Below are 23,337 nucleotides of genomic sequence, written 5' to 3' on the forward strand. Positions count from 1 at the left end.
TTCAGGCGTGACTGACTCAGAAAGACAGTCGGTGTTTCAAACACACTGAGTTCCTCAAACATATATCGTACATACTACTCTCAGCACATGGCTACAGCTACTCACTCTTCATCTAACACACAGTCTTGCTTCTGTTGTTCTCTGCTGACTTTCTGCTCTCTGCACAGTCTAACCCCGAATACTTTACAGACCACAGGAAGGGGATTGAGTTATCTCCAACTTAGTGATGTTTAACAGCTCAAGGATTCTAGCAAGTGTTCAAATGAGTTAGGGGAAGGAAATAAGAATTAACAACTACCTGACGTTATTTACAAGAGATCTCACGATTGTTCCCTCTTGGTCAGTATCCTGCACAGATCAGAAGGAAGCAGGACAAAAAGGGAATCATGTTTAAACACTGAATGTCTTCAGAAAAATATCCCGAAGTATAATGCTCACTTCAGACAAAAGGTGAAATCACTGTATCTTTCCCACAAATATCTGCGGTTAAGAGTTGAAGCTAATGATCAAAAAAGTGGACTACAAACTTGCCATAAACTCAAAGAACTCACATACCTGACAACCACAAAACTCCATTGACTTCATATTCAGTAGGCAATGGAGTCATTAGTTTTTAAGTAACTACAGAGGTGGAAAGAAACAAACAAGAAAACCACACAGCCCCATTCAAACATAACAGACTTATTTCAGGAGGCAAGCACATTCATAAAGAATATTAGCCTTGAATATTTTATCATCATCCTGCAATTTGTGGGAGAATAAAGTTATTCCTAAAGAATGCAGCCATTGCCCGGGTTTAGGAATATCATGATGAAGTGTATTTCCAGCTGTGGACTGTGGACTACTGCTGACTTGTAAAATAGCAAGGCCCTGAGATGACTGAGAAAGTCATCTAGACCATAGACTTATTTCCATGCAGCAAAAAAGTTGTGGGAAAATAATAATGTAAAAAGTAGCTTAATTTTGGTTTCATGGCAAAAGAAAAACATCATGGCAACACTGTCTAATATGGCTCTTAAGACAATCTTTCAATGTAAGAGGGGTAAGAAACGGACATACCATGCCCTGTTTTTTTTTTCCAACTCAAGTTGCACATGGCAGTGACACATTTCTACCAGGAACTACTTATGTCTATTGTTTTAAAAAAAGCCCAAAACTTCTGTATCAAGTATGAACACAGTGAAATTTATAACATAATAGACAATAGCAGACACTGCCTATGGATCAAACAGAGCTGAACATGAAGATATGAAATTTCAGATACTCTTTCCATTTAAGAAAAGTTAGTTTGTGCCTCTGCTTTCTTTCTGGTAACCCTAAGATATGATCATTTTAAAGATTCAATACCAGCATATTTAGTATCTGGGCATTGTTCTCTACATTTCCTACACCTTTTCAAGCACTGTATTATAGTAAGCACAGATAACAAAATAAATAAATAAATCTTCATACGATTTAAATTATCATTTCTCAAGTGTATGAAAATGTTCAAAAGTGTTTATATCTCATGAACTCTAAAACAAATTTTCTATTTAGGAACTTCGAGAGGAATTGTTTCCAGGGTCTTTTTTCTAGAGACAGGATTCTTTTGTTAAGAGTTGGCTGGATATAATGTAGAGATAGGAAGGTTAAATCAATTGAGCCCCAGAGATGATCACTGTAAAAGACTCCTTCTGGCAAGAATTACATTCTTTATTCTCAGTAAGACCACCTCACCTGGAATGAAAACAGGAGTAATATTAAATACTTGCTTTCAGTTGGCTGCAAGATCCACGGTTCTGGCTGTTTTGTTGCTGTTTTGTTGCTCTCAATCTTAATGGTCTTCCCAGACTTAATTTACACAATAGAACTTAGTTTGCTGTCTTCAGTACTGAAATTCACTTCTTTTCTTCATGAGTTGAAGGTCTATCCTGTTCTACTATGCAGCTTCATACATGGCAAATTAAGAGGCATGCAAATTTGACTACACACCCAGGATTCTCTTCGGAGCGCAGGAGGGTGCCTGGTGTGTGAAGCAGTACACATTTGAATCTTTTCTTACTCGTCATTTGCAATTTGCTCTACTGACTCTGGAACAGCCACTTAAGAGCAGGCAAAGTGCCATCTTATGAGAGTGGTATGAGGACAAACCCCCAAGAGACTACCTATGGAAATCAAAGTTGTTCAGTGACGGCAATATTGCAAGCTAGGAATGTCCAAGCAGCTGTGAGGGATGATCTACCCTGCCTATTTTTAATGGGATGTGTCACTGGGCCTGGATTAATTTCAGAAACAAAAGATACTTTTGCAGATATGTGAAGGGATTTTCTATGACTGCTGAATTCAAATCAGTATAATGCAATAGTGGTGTAATGCTGGAGATTTCCAGGCCTTTTGGTGTGTTCTGCAGGGGGAGCAGTGCTGGGCACACTGTAAAGCTGGGAAGAAGTGTGCCATCATGCATCATGCACAACAAGCACCTCCTTTCTCCCAGGTCATACTAACAGGGAGGCTACAGTTTACCCTTTTCCTTGCAAATCCAGATTTATACAGAACAGAACGCACGAATGCCTAAGTCCCATCATACTCCTGTTGAGATCAGTGGATACTCTTCCACTAGCTTCTATGGAAATTTGAATGGTTTAACCTTGGTAGAGGGCCAGGATAAGTAAATCCTGTTCTGCAAATTTAGATCAGAAGACCATTTCTGTGAGTTTCAGATTAGGAGATCTACGTCTCCATTAAAATACATCTGACTAACAGGATTTAGGCTTTGTACACAGTTAAGCTCCTTGGGGTTGATTCCTAATTCAAAAGAAGAAGGTGTGAATGCTTACATACTGCTTTATCATACTGTCATGGCAACAAAATCCTCATAGCTGCAATGTCATTGTTAGTCACATAGCAAAGGACAGCCAGAGGATGTTCACTGCCTCCACTCCCCTCAAAGGTTAATACCACAAAAAAGTCCTGTTCCAAATCACCGAAACATCTTCTACTGGAATATCTATTTCAGGACCAGTGTAAGGCAATTTTCTTCATACATGTTGACATTCTCTTTAATGCTCTGTGTTTTCCCCTCTTGTATGATAAACCAACATTACTACTCAAACCTACCTCTTTTTATGGAATATATTTTAAGAAAAATGGAAACGAAGGCTTTCTAATAGTAAATATGTTACAGGGGGCCTCAAGATTAATTTGTGAAATAATTCTAGATAAAAAAAGTATAGTATTTGCAAACAGAACCAGGCTGATGTATTATGCTGAATGCTGAATTACTTCTAGATGCTAAAAAAAAATAAATCAAATAGAACGTACTTTAGAACATCTTTTAATTGATGAATAGTTTCTACAGTGCTACAGTATTAACAATCTCTAAAACAAATATCTGAATCTATATCCCAAAAACCCTTATAATCTTTGCAAATAAATAAGTTATTAAAGTATCGTATTGTGTTGTTTTCCTGTCTCTGTAAACTGCTAGTGATAACACATTTCAGAAGAAATAACAGTAATAAGCAGCTGCAGTGCAATTACATTATTAAGAATCTTTAAGTACAATTCTATACATGATACACTTAGATAAATTTTTTTGTACTTACACTTTTACAAAGCCATCAACTGAAAGGACATTCAAATACATTCAAGACTGAACACAGAAGATAGAGAGGTATGAATAAAAAGACAACGTTTCAGGTGATACAACATGACACAGAAAGTATTGAACATTGCCAGCCACTACCAGTTGCAGGCCTGAACTTGACAGCAACTTCTTATGAGAGGGCTAGAGTTACCCAACATCCAGGTTCTCCACAGTTTGTCTTGGTACAGCCTTAAGTTCACTTGCCAGACTTACTTCTGTGACCTAAGAGTTCACAAGACAGGTCTTCTCCATTGAGGAAGTCATAAGGATGACTCCTTATGACTGTAAAGCCTTCAGTCCTACTGAAGGCACTCAGGACCCCTAGAATGGCACCAGTGGCATACAGTTTTACTCACTGAACCCACTGTGAAGGTGTGCCATCATGAAAGCAAGTTTAAGGAGCTATCCCTTGCAAATAGGAACCTGCCACTTTAGCAGCCTTGCAAAGCATTGTAGACAATAACCATACTGCAACTCACTTGAGCAAGAGAACACAGAGCTGTGCAGAAACATGAGGTGTTTGTTTTTTAAACAGCCACTGTAACAAACACAGAATGAAACATTTTAATGGCCTACAGTTAATCATCTATAAAAACTGTATGTTTGGCATGAATTTAAATTATAAACTGGTAATAAATAATACAGTATCTCTCAGCAGATTTTAAAATATACGTTATGATATAAATTTTAATTTTCAGAAAAGCTTTCAACCTTTTTGTTCAAAAACACATAACCAATCCTTTATGAACTGCGGCCAGTTTGCCTGCATGAAAATTTTGATTTATGAAGCCCTACTTCTCAGTGCAGAACACTTATTTGTATTAACTTTCCTTCATTTTTTTCTTTCTAAGGTAGATTAAGTAAGAACTGAATTCACAAAAAAGTGTTAATGTAGCAACTACCTTAAATTATAAATTATTATAATGTTTGTAACTTGTTTTCATTATAGTTTATTTATTAATCACATAAAAATCCAAATATCCACTGAAGTAAGCAGCTGTGAAGACTGCAAGTACCACAGTCAGAGCAGTAGCTAGACCTAGATTTAAAATATTTTATCTGAATAAGAAAGGTAGGTTCCATCTGGTCACAGAAAAAGTCTTCATACACCTACCTATTAACTAGTCATTGCAATCTATTCATTAACATGAAGCTGGCTAAATGTTATGCTCAATGGGAATTAGAAGCAGCATGCTGCACCATTTATCCAAGGCAGTTAATTTTGAACTAGATGATTGAGAGCAGTGTGGCACACCCACCTTGGCATACCAGTATATCTCAAGATATATAGGCTAATAGATAGTAATAAGATAGCTGAGTGGAGCAGGAAAGCCCTTTCTGCAACACACCCTTTATCACAGAGATCCTCCCAGTTGATCTCCTGAACTTCCTAGGCAAAAGGTATGAGAGCACACTGTGCTTCCTCTCTTCCCACACCCTGCGTGGTGAGAGAAATTACATCTATCAGCTACTGTTCACAATGGCCCCAGTGACCCCTTCGCAGCTAATGCAGGAGATGCAATATCTCAGCATCATATTCCTTTCTGCTGTCCTTGCCCTGAGGCCAGGATCTGGCTTCCAGACATTCTGGGCAGAGTTGTGATGACACAAGCCACCTCAATCTGTCTCAAAACAGCCTTTCACAATGGGAAGGCTGCGAGAGTGCTGGGGAGAACCTCAAGAAATCCAGCGGCTTTTAGCTGGATTTTATATGAAGGGTGGTGTGTTTCTGTTACTACCAATAGTAGGCAAGGTCACCTGATGAATAGGAATCTCCTTCCAAATGCATATTCCTGTGTAATGTCATTAGAAAAGCTTCATAAGGCCATGCTCTATATGAATTCATTTCAGAAAACATGTATAGCACAAGTAAGAAAACAATTTGTTGAAGACTACATGAAAACAGTAGAGATGCTTATGTTTGAATACATTTCTAATCTTACATAAGCAGGAGGATTTAAATGCTTTAGAAAACTAGGAATATTGCAGAGAATAAGACAAAAAAAAGATAGGTGTAAAAAAGAAGTTGGAAAGAGAGCACCATATGAAAATCATACTTAATTTTAATGTCTATTTAACAAGCTAATTAAACTTTTCATGATGTTATACTGAAATTTAAGTAAGCTACCTAGGAAGTCTGAAGTCAATAGCAAGAGGATTTGACTTGCAATTCTCACTATCTTTCAGAAGATATTTTAACAATATAGCAACTAACAACTGGAAAGGAGGAAAAGGCCTCAAGCTGCGCCAGGGGAGGTTCAGGTTGGACATCAGGAAGAATTTCTTCACTGAAAGGGTGGTCAGACTTTGGGTCTGGCTGTCCAGGGAGATGGTGGAGTCACCATCCCTGGAAGCATTCAAGAAGCAATTGGACATTGCACTTAGTGCTGTGGTCTAGTTGACATGGTGGTGTTTGGTCAAAGGTCGGACTTGATGATCTTGCAGGTCTTTTCCAATCTTAGTGATTCTATGAAAAGGTATACATGGAGGATTCAGCAAAAGGTTTCAGTCAAAAAAAAAGAGTAAGAAAAGATACATGTTGCTTACTTTTTTTTAAAGTACATGCCATGTCAAATAATCTACATGGTAATCTCTCTGGTCTATGAAACGCTGAATGTGATACTGTAAGTAATTTTTAGCTTTATTTGTACTCATTTATCATGACTATATTGTAGCTGTAAATCAGTTTTTAAATTGTATCATTACCTTGTACACTGTTGCTCTATGAAAGTGCAACTCAAGATTTTAGCAAACAGTGCTGTATTTTTTTCATGTCACATGTACAAAAGGATATAAAAATAGCTCCTTGATGGACATATAATATCCTTAGGACACAATGAAAAAAAATATAATACAGTATTATAGTGCAAGTATTCCTTTTATTGCAGGAATAGTATCTGTGGGATACACTCATCTGACCCAGGATTTCAAAATCACACCCTTAAAGTATCCAATGCATTTTCAATTAATTGATAGCTATGGTCTTCAGTGAGCTGCCCTGACAGTAAAAAAGGCACAGAACTTAATCTAATCTTAGTTAGTTATATTTAATCACACTATTCTGCTTGCTAACTGAGATATACTTCTGAAAAATGCCATGATGTTCCTCATGGATCAAAAAGCAAGTGGAGTTTATAAAACAGTACTCTAAGAACTTTGGACAAAAACAACTGCTAGTCTGAATATGTGTAACACAACTATTTTGTGATTCAGTGTTGTAATTACAGTTTATATCTCAAACCTTTAATAATTTTAGCTACATACAAAACACAGAAGTAGTAAGTTAAATTATAGCACCTTGTGTGAAATTTGTTTTAAAGAATACGAAGATTCCACCTTTTAAAACTGCAAAAAATACAACTCTTCTATCTCAAGTCCACTATGCACCTGTTGTTTAAAAGGAAACTCATTTACGTGTAATGAAGATAGGCATAAATATCACAGATGTAAGGCACAAAATGGAATTTGAAAGTTAGGGAAATAGCAAATCCTTGCTTTTTTTATCAAACTACCTGATACACCAGAAAAAGGTGCAGCTACAAATTTCAAAAAAGCTGTATTACCACAGAATCATTGAACCTAAAAATGGAAACTGCCTCTGCAAGTACATAGCTCAAACTCTTGTGAAATATAAATGAAAACCTTCCAAGAAATTGTATGCATTGATAAGCATACTGTGTCATTCCATAGCCTAACTGATCTCATTAGTAGGATCTTTCTCCTGACATTCATTGGCTATTCACCTTGTTTCAAATTCATATAATCAATTCCAGTTGCACCATTATACTTAGAAAGCCTCTTCCTTTACCTGTATTTCTCATAAAACAAAAAATTATACACAGTAATGACTCGATCTTTCCGACTTCTTTCTCACTTAAACTAATCATGGTTTTGTTCTGTGACTTTTCAAAAGATTGTCTCAATTCTTGAGGTACCCAAAAATATAAGACTGTACTCCAGATATCACCTCAGCAATCACAAATATTCTGATTTCTAGCTGCCTAATGCAGCTCGTCTGCATATATACTCTTCTTTTGACATTAGTGATGCCAGAAGCAATTTTGTTGCCTACATTATCAAAGCTGCTTACCACATTACTACATTTCAATCTTCTCTCTCTCTCTCTCACTAAGTATCCAAGTTTCCTCAAATGCATTACCTTTTCTCTGAATCCCTTAGGCAGTGTCTAATTTGTTGGACATCTCCCACTCAGGTATCATACAATGCAATATCATCTGTAACTTTCATTAATATACTGCAGATCCTTCTTGCAGATTATTGAAGACATTGAATAGAATTAGGTCAACACAGTATAAACAATTAATGGAAAGGAAGCAATTAAAATTGCACAATGGGATGATTCAAAGCACAATTTCTATTTTAAGACGTTATTTCAAATATATTTTATCCCACAGAGCTATTTATAAGAAGTCAAATATCTCACTATAGCTACAGTTTCTAAATGCAAAACTGAGATTTTTCTGCATACATAATTTAAGTGTAGAATAGCAAACACAATGCTAGTCAGACTTTCTCTGCAAATGAGTCCCATTCCAGCCACTGATCAGAGAAAGGTAGGCACATCAAGTCTACTCCTCAGCACAAACTTTTAAACACTTAATTTGATATCTGTTATTCTACTTATCTGTAAATTACAAATGAAAATACAGGGAGATCCAAATTTGCACTGACAATCAAGGACCTTGCTGCTATCCAAAGTCCTACTGTAATTCAAAGATTGTTCAACAACGTGCTACAGTACTTATAACAGGAAAGGTATTATTTAATAAAAAGCTTAAATAACATTCAAGCCACCTAGACTATGAAAAACACAATTACCCAATTTACACTCTGCTGTTTTCCAGAAGACTCACTTTCAGTACAACCTATCAACTCTCCTTCTGTTCTTGATGATGACTACAGGTTATAACACAACTTTCTGAACAGAGGGCACAGTAGCCAACTATTCCAATTCTTAAAGCTATTTGTGAAACCAAGAAAACTATTTGTGAAAATAAGAAAATAATTTGTTTGAAGAATTAGACAATTAAAAACCAAAGCGAAACCGAGGATGAAAAGATAGGTCTGAAAATATATCAGTTGTAAAAATAATAGAATCCATGCTATTTTATGCACAGTTGTTTATTCTTGTTCCATGTTTTAAAACTTGGACTCAGAAAAATCACAGGAAATATTGAGGTTTTACCCTCTTTTTTGTTTTCCACTAAAAGCACCATAGTTACACATCTTGATTCAATCGTCCTTTTCCACAATCACTTCTCCATGAAGCACCCTTCTTCTCTGCCGCAGCATGTGGAAGTAGAGTTGTGGAAATACTTGATAGAAGCATAAAAGAAAGCAAATTAGATGACAAAATTCAACAGATCATATAAAACACAATTTTGCAGAATGAGTAAAAATTATGGCACACAGTGCTGCAGTTGGTTAAGGTAAATAATAACAAGTCATTAACATTGCAGTGAATTACAAAACAATTACTCAAAAGTCAGACAAGGTCCCCTGAATATATACCCTGTGTTCAAGGAATTTTGCTTCAACACTTTCTTTCTAGAAACAGGACTTAATCACATTCTGGCAGTGCCTGAAGCCTTCAAATCTGTGCTAAGGTAAGCATGTTTGAATTAAGACTTTGAGGATACAAATTTAACCTACTTGTTCAAGTCTCAAGTGAGAAGATCCCTTTCTCCTGGCCCTCTGTCATCTATTATATTACTGTCCTGCTGACAGATTTGATTCTTATACTTAATGGTTAGAAAACTAGATTTATTCCTTAAACGTTAAGTTATATAAACAGCTGTAAAACCATTAATAAGTTATGACAGCTTAGGACATTTTTTACTGACATCAATCTCACTTGTTGGCCTTCATGATTTCCTGTGACAAAAAATTTCAGTGTATGTACATATTATGAAAGTCCATGCTTAAGGTCTCTTTCTCCCTTTATGAATGTAAATCACGGACCTTTTAACTTCAGTTTTCCTCTTTCTCTATTTCTCTCTCTAACCTGCTACCTTGTTTCCAACCTCAATGTACAGATTCTTCAAAATATTCTATTATATATTCTGTTAGTAATGTTATCTAAAATATTACATATCCCTAGTTTGATCTAGTCCCATTTGTGGCAGTGTATCTGAATCAGGTTGCTTTCTCCTCATCTTCACTGCTTAGGATACCTGTGGAAATAACACTGAAAGTGAAAGACAGATAGTCTCTCTACCCTTAGCTTAGTTCAGCCGATTGATCTGTGGCTTCTGGTATCCGTTAAGCACAAGGACAAACTGATTAAACCAGGGACTAAAGATGTTCTGAGAGGTCTGAAGGCAGGGAAGGAAGGGCTGATTTCTGTGAAAATGAAATCTTGGAGGATATCGTTTCAAGTTTTTCCCAAGCATGCTAGAATTGTGATTTTTCAGAGGTAAATGAGCATTAGTAGCAGTAACAACACAGCAAACCTCTGGCACAATTTGCAGAACCATTTTTAAGCCATTGCTTCAAAGTGGTCGAGGCACTAGGAAGTCTCAGTGACACAGTTACAGACATTTCTGCATGTAAGCAAAAAGTTTTTTTACTTTGTACAAGTCTTAGAAATGTTTTTAGCATTTTCACTAAAATTTATGACAGCTTATGTTCTGAGACAGATAACAGGACAGAAAATTTCAGTCTAACCAATTAAAGCACAGCAAAGCTTGGAACAAGAAAAAGCAGGCTTTTACAGTAGAAAATGTTCAGCTAATTTTACTACAGGCAGTGCTTCCAGCATTGCTGATGACTGATTATTATGTTAAAACGTTTCTGCAGTTAAATAATACTTACATGGCACATAGGAGAACATGACAATAATAAGGAAGTAATAGTAGTCAAAGGAGACATTATATTTGTTGGGAAGTCTCAGTGAAAACATTCCTGTTTTCTTCACATAGGGTAAAGCAGCATATATGGTTAGCAGTTCACCTGCAACTCCAGCAGGATACAAAATGATAAAAAAGTTGTATCTGCATTAAAAAGTAAAAAAAACTTAGTGAGAAACACTCCCCAAATTTAAAATTTTCTCTGGTTATTATTAGTGGCACAGCAATGTATTACAGTAGATCTTGCACCAAAATCAAAGATCACATCCTGACTTGGCACAGAACACCAGTTACATTTACTTTGGAGAGAGTTGCTTAGATTTATAGAGCATGCATTCCTCAGTGCTTTTATTTAAGAACAGTGAAGTATCAGAGTGTTTGTATGTCTTTATAATAAAACATTCCTCAAACTTGTAGTCTCCGATAATGATTTTTTTTTACATGTACTGATCTTGGCTCCTGTTGTTATTGACAGGATTCAGATCAGGACTGAATCCCAAATTCAGATGATCTTACATATTTTTATCACAGAGCATGCACACTTAGTCAACTGTATGTATTATAATTTATTTGAAGATAATGAAAACATTGAGAAACATCAGTCTGTTTTACTTGCTACCACATGGGAAATTCAAATAATACTACATTTACCACTAATGGAAATTGGAATAAAAAAATAAAAGAAAATGGCAGTGCCAGAAACTTATCAGATCGATTTTAAAGTGAGAAGAAGATGTTCAAATCAAAGACGAAGCATTCAGTTTAAAGAAAATGTGGTTTGAATGCCACAGGCCACATAGGCAGTGACAAAATGAAAAACTGTAATCAAAAGGCTTTGTGCTGTCCTTACACACAGTGCACCATGGATATGCAGGTTCTCCTAAGGAAAAATTCTCCAGTTCACGCAGGGAACAGCAATGACAGCTGTGGCACAGAGAGAAAGGCACAGTGTGCGCTCCCTGACCAAAAGAGACGAGATCCAAAACAGCAGCGACTAAACATGAAACCCTCCTAGAAGTAAATGGGCTTAGAGGACTTGCAGTCAGACTGCAGATTAGGGAAATCACAAAATCACAGAATGGGTCAAGTTAGAGGGGACCATAGCGGATCATCTGGTCCAACCTTCCTGCTCAAGCAGGATCATCCCAGAGCACGTGGCACAGGATTGTTTCCAGACAGTTCTTGCATATCTCCAGTGAGGGACACTCCACAACCTCTCTGGGCAACCTGTTGCAGTGCTCAGTCACCTTCACAGTAAAGAAGTTCCTCGGCATATTCAGGTGGAACTTCCTGTGCATCAGTTCCTGTCCATTGCCTCTTGCCCTATTGCTTGGCACCACTGGGAACACTATAGATTAGAGGAGGTATTAGAAGGAACTGAGGCAATGATTTACACACAGTGTGTCTCTACGCAGTTAAAAAAACCCCAACAATTCCGAACTAAAATTTGAAGCATACCAATTCCATTAACAACAGACAGGAGAATCTTTTACAGTTATAAGCTAAAGATCAGAAATTCCAGCTCTCTTGGAGTACTGAATTTATGTCCAGTTGTGCTGTTTGTTTATCCATAAATCTTGACGGGATATTTTGGACTCTATGAAAAGATAACATATTTTCAAGTGTTTTGTTTATAATATATTTCACCACATAACTCTGCTGTTAGAATGTCGATTTTCTCTATTGTCTATATTAAGGAAACAAAATCTTGTCATTCAAGACACACTGATGGCAAAAAGTATATCTGTCAATGGATGCACATTTCTTTCTGAAGCCTACATAAAAAGCTATTAATGACAGCCAACCTGATTATTTTTAAGTTTGCCATTTAATGCTTAAACGTAACCAAGTCTATCATCTTAGGTACTAGCAAAAATATAACATATTATAGGAATGGACATAAATATCAGACACACCAAAGAAGTATATTAGAAGCATCAAAATTGAATTATCTATAAAACAAAAATGAAGGAAAATAACAAACTCTTTTAAATAAGAGTCACCTGCACTGAACGTAGGTTAGATATTTTCCTTTTAACATCCTGTCTTACATGTATTTTTAAAATAATGAATACAGAGAATAGTCTTCCAGTCTTCTGATAAACAGGTAGTCTCCATAATATATGTGATCTAATGGCCAACCCTAAGTATGCTTCAAAATCCAAATAGTTTTGATATGGAATACACTTTTTATGTGGGCTAAACTAAGTCAATACTTAACTTCACTACATGGATATAATCTTACAAAAGCTCTGATAAAGCAGAACTTCATATAAAGTAACAATACGCACACAGACTGAGTGACAACAATGCCCATATTTTCAAAGAACTGACATCCACAAAGACTAGCACAGGTGCTTAATTTTGGGCACAGTATTCAAAAGCATCTTAAAGAGTCATATTTAAGTTAAAAGAGGTCTCCAAAGATAAAGAAAAAAATTTAAGAGTAAGTGAAAGCAGAGCTCAAACTGTGAGACACGGAAAGCAATGAATAAATCAGACCCCAAAAATCTCAGCTAAAATACTTTTAACATTTAAAACCAAGCAACAATGATGCCAAGTACAGAAAGCAACCAACTTGCACTTTGCTGACACATAGCGAAAGCTCAAAACTCTGCTCTCCTGAGTGTTAGCTCAGCATGCGAGAAACTACCATGCACAGAACCATGACAGACTGAAGTGCAAGACATCTCCACCTGGCCCATTTAATGAAGTATGGCAAATGGTTGAGCAGGTTGAATGTGTAGAAGGAATATCGAGTAATCTCTGTCACAGTCCATACCACCAGAAAAAGAATAACGCTCTCCTCATTCTGGATCTGCGGAAGTATAAAGAACCAACATTTTCTTCATCCTTAAGCCTCTTTTCTGTGCAAATGCAACAGACTTCTCTTTAAGATACATGGAACAGAACTAACATCTTATAAAGAAAGAAGATTTTGTCATAAAAGTGATATGTACAGTAAATACATCATATGTGTGTACTAACATACAGACATTTTGCAAACTGAGCAATCTTTATCCTTTAAGCAAATATCAAATATAAACCTCTATAATTATGCTTATTCCTTCCCTTTGTTCTCTACTTGCATTTTCACTATGCTAGTGGCCCCTCTCTTTTATTTGTGGTTGACTTACTTGTTTATTTTCTTACTCCTTAAAACGGCAAGAACAAAACAATGCTACAGAAGATATGTTCTTTCCATAATGAGTTTTTAACCATCCTGCATTTCACTACTCTGTCTCCTAGACTTTCTCTTATTTTTTATCTTGCTTCCTCCTCACTGTATAATGCACGTCTCCATGAAACTTTAGACAAAAGGAATTGCTTTGTATAATCTGCTAACTGGAACTTGGTCACAGAAGATCAAGTTTGGCAGACTTCAGGGAGCTCTAAGATAGTTAAGTAGGTGGAGCACAGATGGCTCATTAAATGAAGAGTAGTTGGTAGATCAGGAGCTTTGGGTAAACCCACTCAACAATCCTGTTTAAGACTTAAGTTCTGAGTCATTAAACTGCCTCATCAGTAGGTAGCACATCTCTGCTATTTCAAAACATCGGCTCTTTTTCACTCTTGAGTGAACAAATAAACAAAAGTCCCCAAATACAGAGAAGGCTCCCGGGGATCTATTACAAACACTACCTTCTGAGAAGAAGAATTACACACAAGTAATTTTCTTTTCTTTAAGAGGGAGGAATTTTGTAATATACTTCCATGCCTGAAGGCTGAAAAGCTCCAGGGATGTCTGTGAAATAACTCAAGTTTTGTTAAAATTACAAAAAAGGGAAACGATTTTTTTAAAAAAAAATGCAACACGGTGACAAGGCTTACTATTATCCCCAAGGTGCTGAAAATCCACAACTCTGTCAAAAGTCAAGAAGAATGGTAAGTGCTCATAAAATCACCCCCTCAACGTGTCAGTCAAAGAAGGTGCACTTTTAGTGGATCTCACCAACATCATAGAAAAAACTGGGATATAAAAATAACGAACAAAAAAAATCACAAACAAAACAGGAACAACTGAAATGCAAAGACATCCAAACTGAGAAGCAAAAGTAAAGACAGAATTAGGCTGTTCTTTGCCTCACGCAATTAGAGACAAACACTGATAACCCAAACTTGGATTCATGTCACAGTGCTAAATCCAAGCTGAAGAGCTTTTAAATAAGTATGCAGAGAATTTCTATCTATTGCCTTGCAAATCTCCAGTCAAGTGGAGAGATCTGGGTCTGGCTATTATCACTGACATGCCTCTCACCATCTAAAGTGACCCTGAACATTCATGCCTGCTAAGCAATAACAGCATGAAATACAATCAGACATACATTCACATGTATTTTTTCTTGGACACAGCTTGACCTACTGTACTGTAGATAAAGGAAATAAAAGAAATTACTGGATATGCTAAAGATTTAGTCCACTATAGATAATAAAAAATGGCAAAATGCAGTGGTAAGTCCAGCTTCTGTGTAAACATTCAATATAAAAAACCTTTTTAATCTTTGAGACATTTTCCCTTAAGGAAAAAATGAAAACAGCTTACCAAAAAAAAAAAAAACAAACCAACTATGAAAAGCCTATTCCATGTTAAGAAAAGCAACAGTAAATAAAAAGATGCATTGTAGAAAATGAGTCCTCTGTGAACTGAAACAAAGAGATTTGGTAACTGAGGCAGGTGCTAGGATAACCCATTTGCAGAAAGGCCTATGCCATCTGCTGGTGAGACAGTTCAATGGCTCAGCTTTTCAAGTTCTAAAGAAATTCAGGAGCACAAAATCCTTCACTTAATTCTTACATGCCTTTCGCAGAAAGCAGACCTCAGAAACTGACCCGAATGTCCGACCTAGGAGCTGTAAGCAGTCTCCTTCTTTCATTCTGCTAACAAATCACTAGCCTTACAGTAGCCACCTACAGCCAGGCAAACAAACTATAGTCATTTATATAGGACCACAAGTGCCACTGTGGCATGCTGGATGTGCATTTACGCATGTCATCAAATGTTAATACTACCATAACATTTAAATTCTCAGATAGTTCCTAAAATAAACTGCAAAATCACAACCATGTTTATCGAGGTAAATTCAATATGAGACATCAATTTAAATACACAAATTTACGTTTTATTTATATTAATTCAGCAAGTGCTAATTAAAGTTTTTGAAATGGAACTGGTAACACTGTGGTAGATTTGCTGCTAAATAACAGCAGTAGTCATTGATCTCGCCTAGGCAGACCACAGCCAGCACAGTGCCGAAGACACTGCTGATTCACAGGCAAGACCCAGACTCAGTTTCCTGGGAAGAAGCACATAAATTCCATTTTTTAACCCCCAACTTCCAAGATTGCACTCGAGTATGTAAGCATACTCATTAAGGAATATCATTAATTTTTAAATTGGTCTTCCTTGTGAAATGAGAACTGTATTAATAGCTTCTCCTTAAAAACAATCAAAACATAACTTGCTTACACACATACCTGTTTTATACTATGTGCAATGAACCACACCATGAAGATTCTTGAACTCACTTGGACCCCAGTCACAAGCACAGATGTGCGAACTATTCCTTAAAAAGAGAAACATGTTATCTCTGTTCCACAATTCATGTTTTAACTAGTTATAGGAGAAACTAAAACAAAGAACTCACCAACTGCACAGTGGACTACCTGTAAATAAAAATAAGTTAGAGGTTACAGATGTGCAGCATGTTACTAGCTACACTATAAGCATGGCCTTCTGATATTAATATAAACCTAGGCTTAATTCTGAAGGGAAGGGTCTTTTGTCTCCAACTAACAGAAAAGAAATTCACGGCAGAGCCCTGGCAACAACGGGCTCAGAATTTCAGCTGTGCAAGCACATGAAAGATATTTATTTTCAAAACTAATTGTATAAATTAGACATTTAGATATTTACAAAGCACTTTATTTTCAACTAGCAAATTTTCCTTCCATTACCTTATTCAAAGAAGAATTTTACAGGACAGAATTTTACTATATACAGCTGGCGACATGATTTTAATAGTTTGAACTAGAGACTTTGTGGCAGATTGATGAAAAAAGTTAACTCTTTGTTGTGCCTGGGAAAGAACTGCAAGTGCTCAATAAACCCAACAGCTTCCTTCCATAGATGTACATGAATCCGATCCGGAAACAAGCGAAGCAGGAAAGGCACAAAGGGTAGTAAGTCCAGTATAAGGAGTAATAGGTAAGCTATAATCTCTGGAGATGGTGGTGAAATACCTACAACACTAGAGGGTTGATCTGATGGCTGAAATGCATTTGAATTTTTGCCTTTTTCATTCAAGACTCTCAAATCGAAGCTGTTCCCAGGCACTGTCTGATTTAAAGAAATACTAGAATCAAGGTTGAAAAACATGTGCCCACTTGTTTCAAGTAATCACCTTGCCCCTCCTTCATTAAATAATAAAACTCCTTTATGAAATAATAAATTTAAAAGGACTTCTAGTACTAATATAATACTTTGATTTTAAATTCAGGATAATAATGTGTTTTGCCTATGATATGCAGTATTCAGTAAAGCAAACTAATGTTTAAAATTTACCTCAAGCAAAGCAAATGTCTGGAAAAATTTAAGCGTCTTTTGAACGCTTCTGAATAAGCCTCTATGTGTTCCTTTCTGTATATAAAACCGCACCATGGCAATACCTAATACCAGCCACCTACAAAAGAAAGAGAATGGATACATTTCAAATTAGAATTCTAAAAATATCCATCCATCCTAAATAATTTAGTAGAGTATTTTTCTTTACAGAATATCTTTGCTTCTTCACTTGTCAGTGTTCTTTGATTATCAAAAATATCTTTAGACATAAATATTATAATGTTATGTAAACATTACACTCTTATCTCTTTACTTGGAAAAGGATGGAGAATGACTTGCTACCTTGAGAGGATTGACTTGAATTGAGGGAACCCCCAAAGCCACCAATCTATCAGACTTTTCACTAGCAGGGACTCCATATTTTTACTATTAAATCCTCATGCATCTCTACCATTAATTACTGTTATTTGAAAACACACGATGAACTTGGCACTGAAGCCACTGTTTGGGTTGCAGGTTTGAATGAGTAAAGGAACAGAACCTATGCCCATCAGTTTTACACTTTTCACAGCCCCTCAACTCATTGATTTCAGGACTGACTAGTGATCTGAATGCTTCTGTTTGTGATTGTCCAACTGAAGTTACCATTAGTATTATGTTTTCAGTAGTGTTGAGAAGTGATCTTTAAAAATCAGGTGGCAAAGTGCTGAAAGATGGGTGTTCTATGCTCCTGGCTTCCAGAGGCAGGTATATTTAACTAGCACACTTGAGGATGTTAGATTACTTTTATTTTTTTGGGGGGGGGGAAGCTGAACAATTATACCAACTAATAACCCTTCCAATGTAAAAGAAAGAGAGTAACAGTATCTTTTAATCATACTAGAATTTGATACAAAATTTAAATTTAATGGAAATTGAGATTAAAGAAAAGTAAACTTCTAAACTGTGGTTGGTTGATCCCCACCGTCAGCCCAGACTCTGTACAATAATCCAAGGCATGCACAGTTCCTTCCACACAATAAATCCATATTTATATAATTAAGATTTTCAGAAGAGTGTACTATATGTTCCTTTATCACAGAATCGTAGAATGTTATGTTGGAAAGGACTTCAGAGATCATTTACTTCCAACTCTCCTGCCATGGGCAGGGACACCTTCCGCTAGACCAGGTTGCTCAGAGCTCCATCCAACCTGGCCTTGGATACTTCCAGGGATGGGGCAAATACAGGTTCTTTGGGCAACGTATGCAAGTGTCTCACCACCCTCACAGTAAAGAATTTCTTCCTAATATATAATATAAACCCGCCTTCTTCCAGTTTAAAGCCATTCCCCCTTGTCCTATCACTACAGATCCTTGTGAAAAGTCCCTCTCCAGCTTTCTTGTGGGCTCCCTTCAGGTACCAAAAGGTTGCAATAATGTCATCCTGGAGCCTTCTCCTCTCCATACTGGACAACCTCAACTCTCTCAACCTTTCAGAGCTATACCACATTTATAAAGACATCATACTAGCAAGATGATTCAAAACTTCAGGTTTCAATCCACAAAGACTAAGAAAGTACAAAAATTCTTGAGTATAGACACAGACATAACCAGAGCTATGGATGGCTATTTTGAGAGGTAAAAATAAAACCCCAAAACTATAACAATTTTAGTTTAACTTCTCATCTGATGATACCGGGAAAAAATACTGAGTTCTTTCATTCTCCATAGGCCATAGCAAGCACGCTGTACAGTGACACGAGTTCTGGCTAAGGAAGGGCCCAAGCAGCAAAGCAGAGGGGTCTGAGAAAGACTCAGAGGCAGATTCAGAGAGCGCATAAACATTCAGAGAAATATTTACACAGACATTTGGATAAATATTTAACTCATCTACTGTTCCTATACTCCTCCCTAGGCATAAGGTATTGGTTAATATTGGAAACAGGGTATCAGGAAATACTAATCTTTTGGTCAGATCCATTGTGCTGTAACAGCGTGAGTGTCGCACGGATCATGACAGGTCCCTGTTCACCTCGGATGGCACGTACTTCAGTATCAGCCCCTCAACAACTCTTACGCAAGGTGGCTACTGCTATGCAGTCACTTGGCATGGCCCATCCCAGCATTTCATGACAGCATTTCAAACTCACATAGTTAGTCAGACTTCCACACATGGTAGGAATGATTCCCCTTCTTGATCCCTTCTACTTTAAGCCCATGAATCCGATCTGCCAGAGTTCCAAAACTTTCCCCTGCAAGTGTCACTTAGATTTTATAATGGATTTTAAATATGAGTGGATTTATTTCAGGTGGTCTCCCACCATTGTGGAAATGCGGAATTACCGAAATATCACTTGTAGTTCTCCACAGTAAAGCTGCCCTGTTTTACAGGGATGTGTTTAACAAGAGGAGGGTGACAGTGAGTTTACATCCAGCTGGCAGCATGAATGGTGACAGCAACAGCTCTGTCCTAGCCCTAGACTGAGAAGTCATAATACATCTAATCTAACAAGACATTCTCTGTATCTTGTTCCATAACCAAAGCATTGCAGAGGGAAGTAATCTTGGACTACACTCAGAAGCGAAGACTGCAAATACATTTTTCTTAAATAAATTTTTATGTGGACATGAATTTCTGTAGCTGGATTTATTTAGTTGTCAGTGGCTTTGACTGAGTATTGCAAATCACAAGGAAATGGAAAACACTTCCTATAATAAAGGCAGCATTTCCAGTTGGGGCTTCAGTAAAACTGGGTATTCATCTGTCATTTTAGTCCCTTAAACCTGTGTTAGAAAGGAAGATAAGCTGCAAGTTTTCTTTATTATAATGGTTGTTAACATGCAGTTATGCATTAGTTTGTTAAAACTCTAGAAACACTTTGCTATATTGCACTGTCTGGATAACTGGACCAATATGCTGTTCTAGCTACTTATTTATCCTGTGTAGTTCCCCTGTTAAGTATTGCTCTATTTCATATGTTTATTTTTTCTCTTAAATTGTACCCAAAAAAGATTATAAGAATTTGTTCCTCTCTTTTTTTTTTCTCCATTTCCACATAAAATATCCAATTTTGCATGTCTTAATCCTTTTTGATAAGAATGGCAGATGGGAGAGAAGGAAGTGGGAGATACTGAAGCAGCACCTAAGGTCAAAACTAATATAGTTCGATAATCTTTTAGAGACATATAAAAGTCTGTGGCAAGAGTCAGTGTTCATTAGCAAATTCACACATGGAGCACAAGTCTGGGAGTTCAATGAGGTAACAGTAACCTGCCAGTTAGAAAAAAATTACTTTCAGTAAAAACACTTTTCAAAAGGTGTTGCAGCAATATATGAACAGACTTAAATACCTACTCATGATTCACGGATGATAGAGAGAAGAAAGCCATTAGGATCATATTCCTGGCTTTCTCCATCAGTACTTGAACTGCTTCAACTACAGCATGTCAGTTTTGCTTTATGGCATTCAAAGGACAGAGAATTCACTCACTGGTAACCACAGTAAAACTGTTCTCCTGATGAATATCACTCTGGAAGTTATAAAATGGTTAATTCCTAGCTTTCTTTTAAGCATGTGGAAATTAAAAGGTTGGAGGTATTTTCCCCCAATAATTAGTGAACAGGGCAAATTTTCATTAAGCGGAAATAGGTGCTTCAAGCACTAATAACATAAATCTGAGTGTTCTTATGATCTGTTCCACTATCCCTAGAGCAAAGCCTCACAGCACAGAGCACAAGCTCAAACGAACCCCCTAGGCTACCGCAACGCTTTCCCCTCCACCCGTCCCCGCTCATCACTAATGACAGCCGGTTCTGCGGGCCACGCTCTCCCCTCCGGGAGCTGGGGTGGGCTTTGCTTGCCCAGAGCCGGGGCCCACGGACCCGAACGCGCTGCCCCACACGGGACCCCGGGGCGTGAAGCTCCCGGCGGCACCGAGGGGCGCTTTCGCCTCCCCATCCGGAGGCGGGCGGCGGCGGCGGCTGTGCCGAGGGACGCGTCATCCCGCCCGGCATTCCGGTGCCGGCTATACTTAACCTCGGCGGCGGGCGCCGGCGGCCGGCAGCGCTGCACCGTATTAGGCAATGCCCGGCGGGCCAGGATAGCCCCGGTCCCGGCGGCTCCCCCGCATCCCGGCTCTCCCGCCCCGCAGCCCCCCGGGCCCGCCGCGCCCCCGCCGCGCTGCCCCGCGGAGCCGCCGAGCTTCCGCCCGCGCCCGCTCACCCCGCGGTCATGGCGACGTTGTAGAAGATGAGCCAGGCTGTGGCCAGGGCGCCCAGCTTCCGTTTCTTGCCCTTCTCCTCCACCGCGCCGTTACCACCTCCGTCCTCCTCGCTGGACGCCATGGTTGCCCCGGCCGGGAGCGCACGGCGGGAGGAGGGGCTCCCTCCGCGGCGAGGCTCGGCCGCTGACAGCCGGACCCGCGCTGTCTCTCACCCCATCTGTCTTCCCCGAGGCCGCTGCCGCCGCCAGCTGCTCACATGGCCCTGCGCGCTCCTCCCTCCGCCCCGTGGGGCTCCCCGGGCCAGACAGACCCGGCGGGGGCGGACGATCCTCCATCGGGAGGGAGCTCCTTGTGGGATGGTACCCGGCCTCGCCGCCCCCCGTCAGGCAGCAGCAGCGGGCATAGCCCACCCCAGCAAAAGTGACAGAAAATTGTGCAGTTCATGGAACCACAGAAACGTGTGTCTGTGGTTGAACATCTGGGAGTCTGCTCAGAGGCAGAGTGGTGGGAATATGCCCAAGGTCCCCATCTCAGAGGCCAAACAGGGTTACCTGCCACGGTGACCTCGGGGAGAGAACGTCTCCCAGTCTGGTAGATTTCCATAAATATCATCCTCGGAACATGAGGAACACTGAGGCCCACACCTGAGAAGGGGGAAATTTCTTCCAAGGGCCTGAAGAGCACCCAGCTGGCAGACTGAAGGATGACATTTGAATATGCATGTTGTCCTGTAACTCTGCTCTCTGTGCACACACACAGGGAAGCTAAGCCAGCACAGGGAGCCTTGCTGGGACTGTCTCTGGAAGGGGGACAGCCTCAGCCTGAGCTAAGCTGATGTGACATGACCCTTCAAAGGTGTGGGTTGCACCTGCTATCATGACACCTGTCTCAGTCTGTGCTAGCCTGGGGATGCCGTTCGCTACTTGAGGCAGTGTACATGTAGCCACAGGCTCCTCATTTCCACAGCTACTCATGGTGACCATGGCCAACTCAGCCCAAACACCACAAACACAGGCATATACACACAGAAGAATTCCAAAACTGGGTCAGGATATTTTTGAAATGCTACTTGATCAGTCCTAAAGAATTTCAAGAGTCTGAGTCTCTCTACTTTAGGACAGAGTAGGTTATCTCAATGTTGAAAACATCTAGATGGTCTCAGTTTGAGGGCCTTCAATAAAATATGGGCCATGCAAAAACTCTCTCCCTCTCCTCACCAAAGCACACAAGCAGATCTTCATCTTTCAGCCTCAAAATACATATCCACTGGCAACAGCAAATATATGTGTGTGCAAAATGAATAGTTGGCAAAACAGCACATTGTATATGAGAATAAGATTACAGTAGGTACCATTATTATAAATATACAGATGCTTTTCGTGTTCAAATTATAAATATAACCCAGTTTGAGAATCCTGTGGTTAAAAAAAAAGAGACAAAAGATTTTACACACACGATTGAATGACCTAACTCCCATTTTGCCAATATGGGATAATCCAAGCCTACATTTCATCGCAGTGTAACAGTTATAAGTTGGTTTAAACTGTAGTTTTCCAAAATATTTTCTATATTTACTATTTTTATTCTGGATATTCCTGCTATCTTATTTACACCTTTTCTCTGCTCAAATTTCACTTCTCTTTTCAAATCTTTCTAATTCTTAGCTTTGAGAACGTAGTGTTAAAATGGGCATAACAAATTAACCACGTACTATGAGCAAAGTGGTTTTTGTCTCATTTGATTCTGTCAATTTATGACTTCATTAACTGATGAAGCCTTTCTCATTTTAAATTATGATACATGGAGACAGGTGTGGCCTGATCCCAATTTTTAATATTAGTTTTTATTTCTTACTACTTTTAGATATCCTTTCCCTTTTTTTTTCCTCTTGAAAATTTTCCACAGCAGATTTGAGGGAACAAATCTGATTTGCCTTCTGAAGTAAACATTTTCCATTTTTAAATCCCTCCTTGGATGTTTTCCATGCTTTTGCACAGAATCTTTTGAAATTTGACAAGTAATGTTTGATACTTTCTCATTAGAATTCTGTATTCCTTTCCTTCCCCTATTTATTTG

General features: G+C 38.4%; 1 protein-coding gene across 2 annotated transcripts; it reads right to left on the reverse strand.

Moving 5' to 3' along the window:
- Nucleotides 1-3,297: 3,297 nt before the first annotated feature.
- On the reverse strand, nt 3,298-21,502 carry HACD1 (3-hydroxyacyl-CoA dehydratase 1). 2 transcript variants are annotated; one of them, XM_051802524.1, is made up of 7 exons: nt 21,261-21,502; nt 17,057-17,174; nt 16,140-16,158; nt 15,970-16,052; nt 13,191-13,312; nt 10,460-10,638; nt 3,298-8,961 (listed from the first exon to the last, which is right to left on the reverse strand). In XM_051802524.1, the coding sequence occupies exons 1-7, from the start codon at nt 21,380-21,382 to the stop codon at nt 8,879-8,881; spliced, it is 726 nt and encodes a 241-aa protein (XP_051658484.1). In that variant the 5' UTR covers nt 21,383-21,502; the 3' UTR covers nt 3,298-8,878. The 2 variants fall into 2 exon arrangements, with proteins under 2 accessions (XP_051658484.1, XP_051658483.1); XM_051802523.1 differs by having other exon boundaries at nt 15,970-16,058; nt 21,261-21,500.
- Between the last annotated feature and the right edge of the window lie 1,835 nt (nt 21,503-23,337).

This window comes from Manacus candei, unplaced genomic scaffold (assembly GCF_025592945.1).
Source record: "Manacus candei isolate 608988 ecotype Guabito, Panama unplaced genomic scaffold, ASM2559294v1 h1tg000056l, whole genome shotgun sequence".
Taxonomy (NCBI): Eukaryota; Metazoa; Chordata; class Aves; order Passeriformes; family Pipridae; genus Manacus; species Manacus candei.

What these genes read in the sequence shown, in the direction of transcription:
- HACD1 (XM_051802523.1), bottom strand. Translation starts at nt 21,382, where the DNA reads ATGGCGTCCAGCGAGGAGGACGGAGGTGGTAACGGCGCGGTGGAGGAG. An exon ending in TTGCACATAGTATAAAACAG is followed by an intron (nt 13,313 to 15,969) that starts GTATGTGTGTAA and finishes ATACTTCCGCAG; the next exon opens with ATCCAGAATGAGGAGAGCGT. An exon ending in TACTTCATTAAATGGGCCAG is followed by an intron (nt 10,639 to 13,190) that starts GTGGAGATGTCT and finishes TTTTTAATGCAG; the next exon opens with ATACAACTTTTTTATCATTT.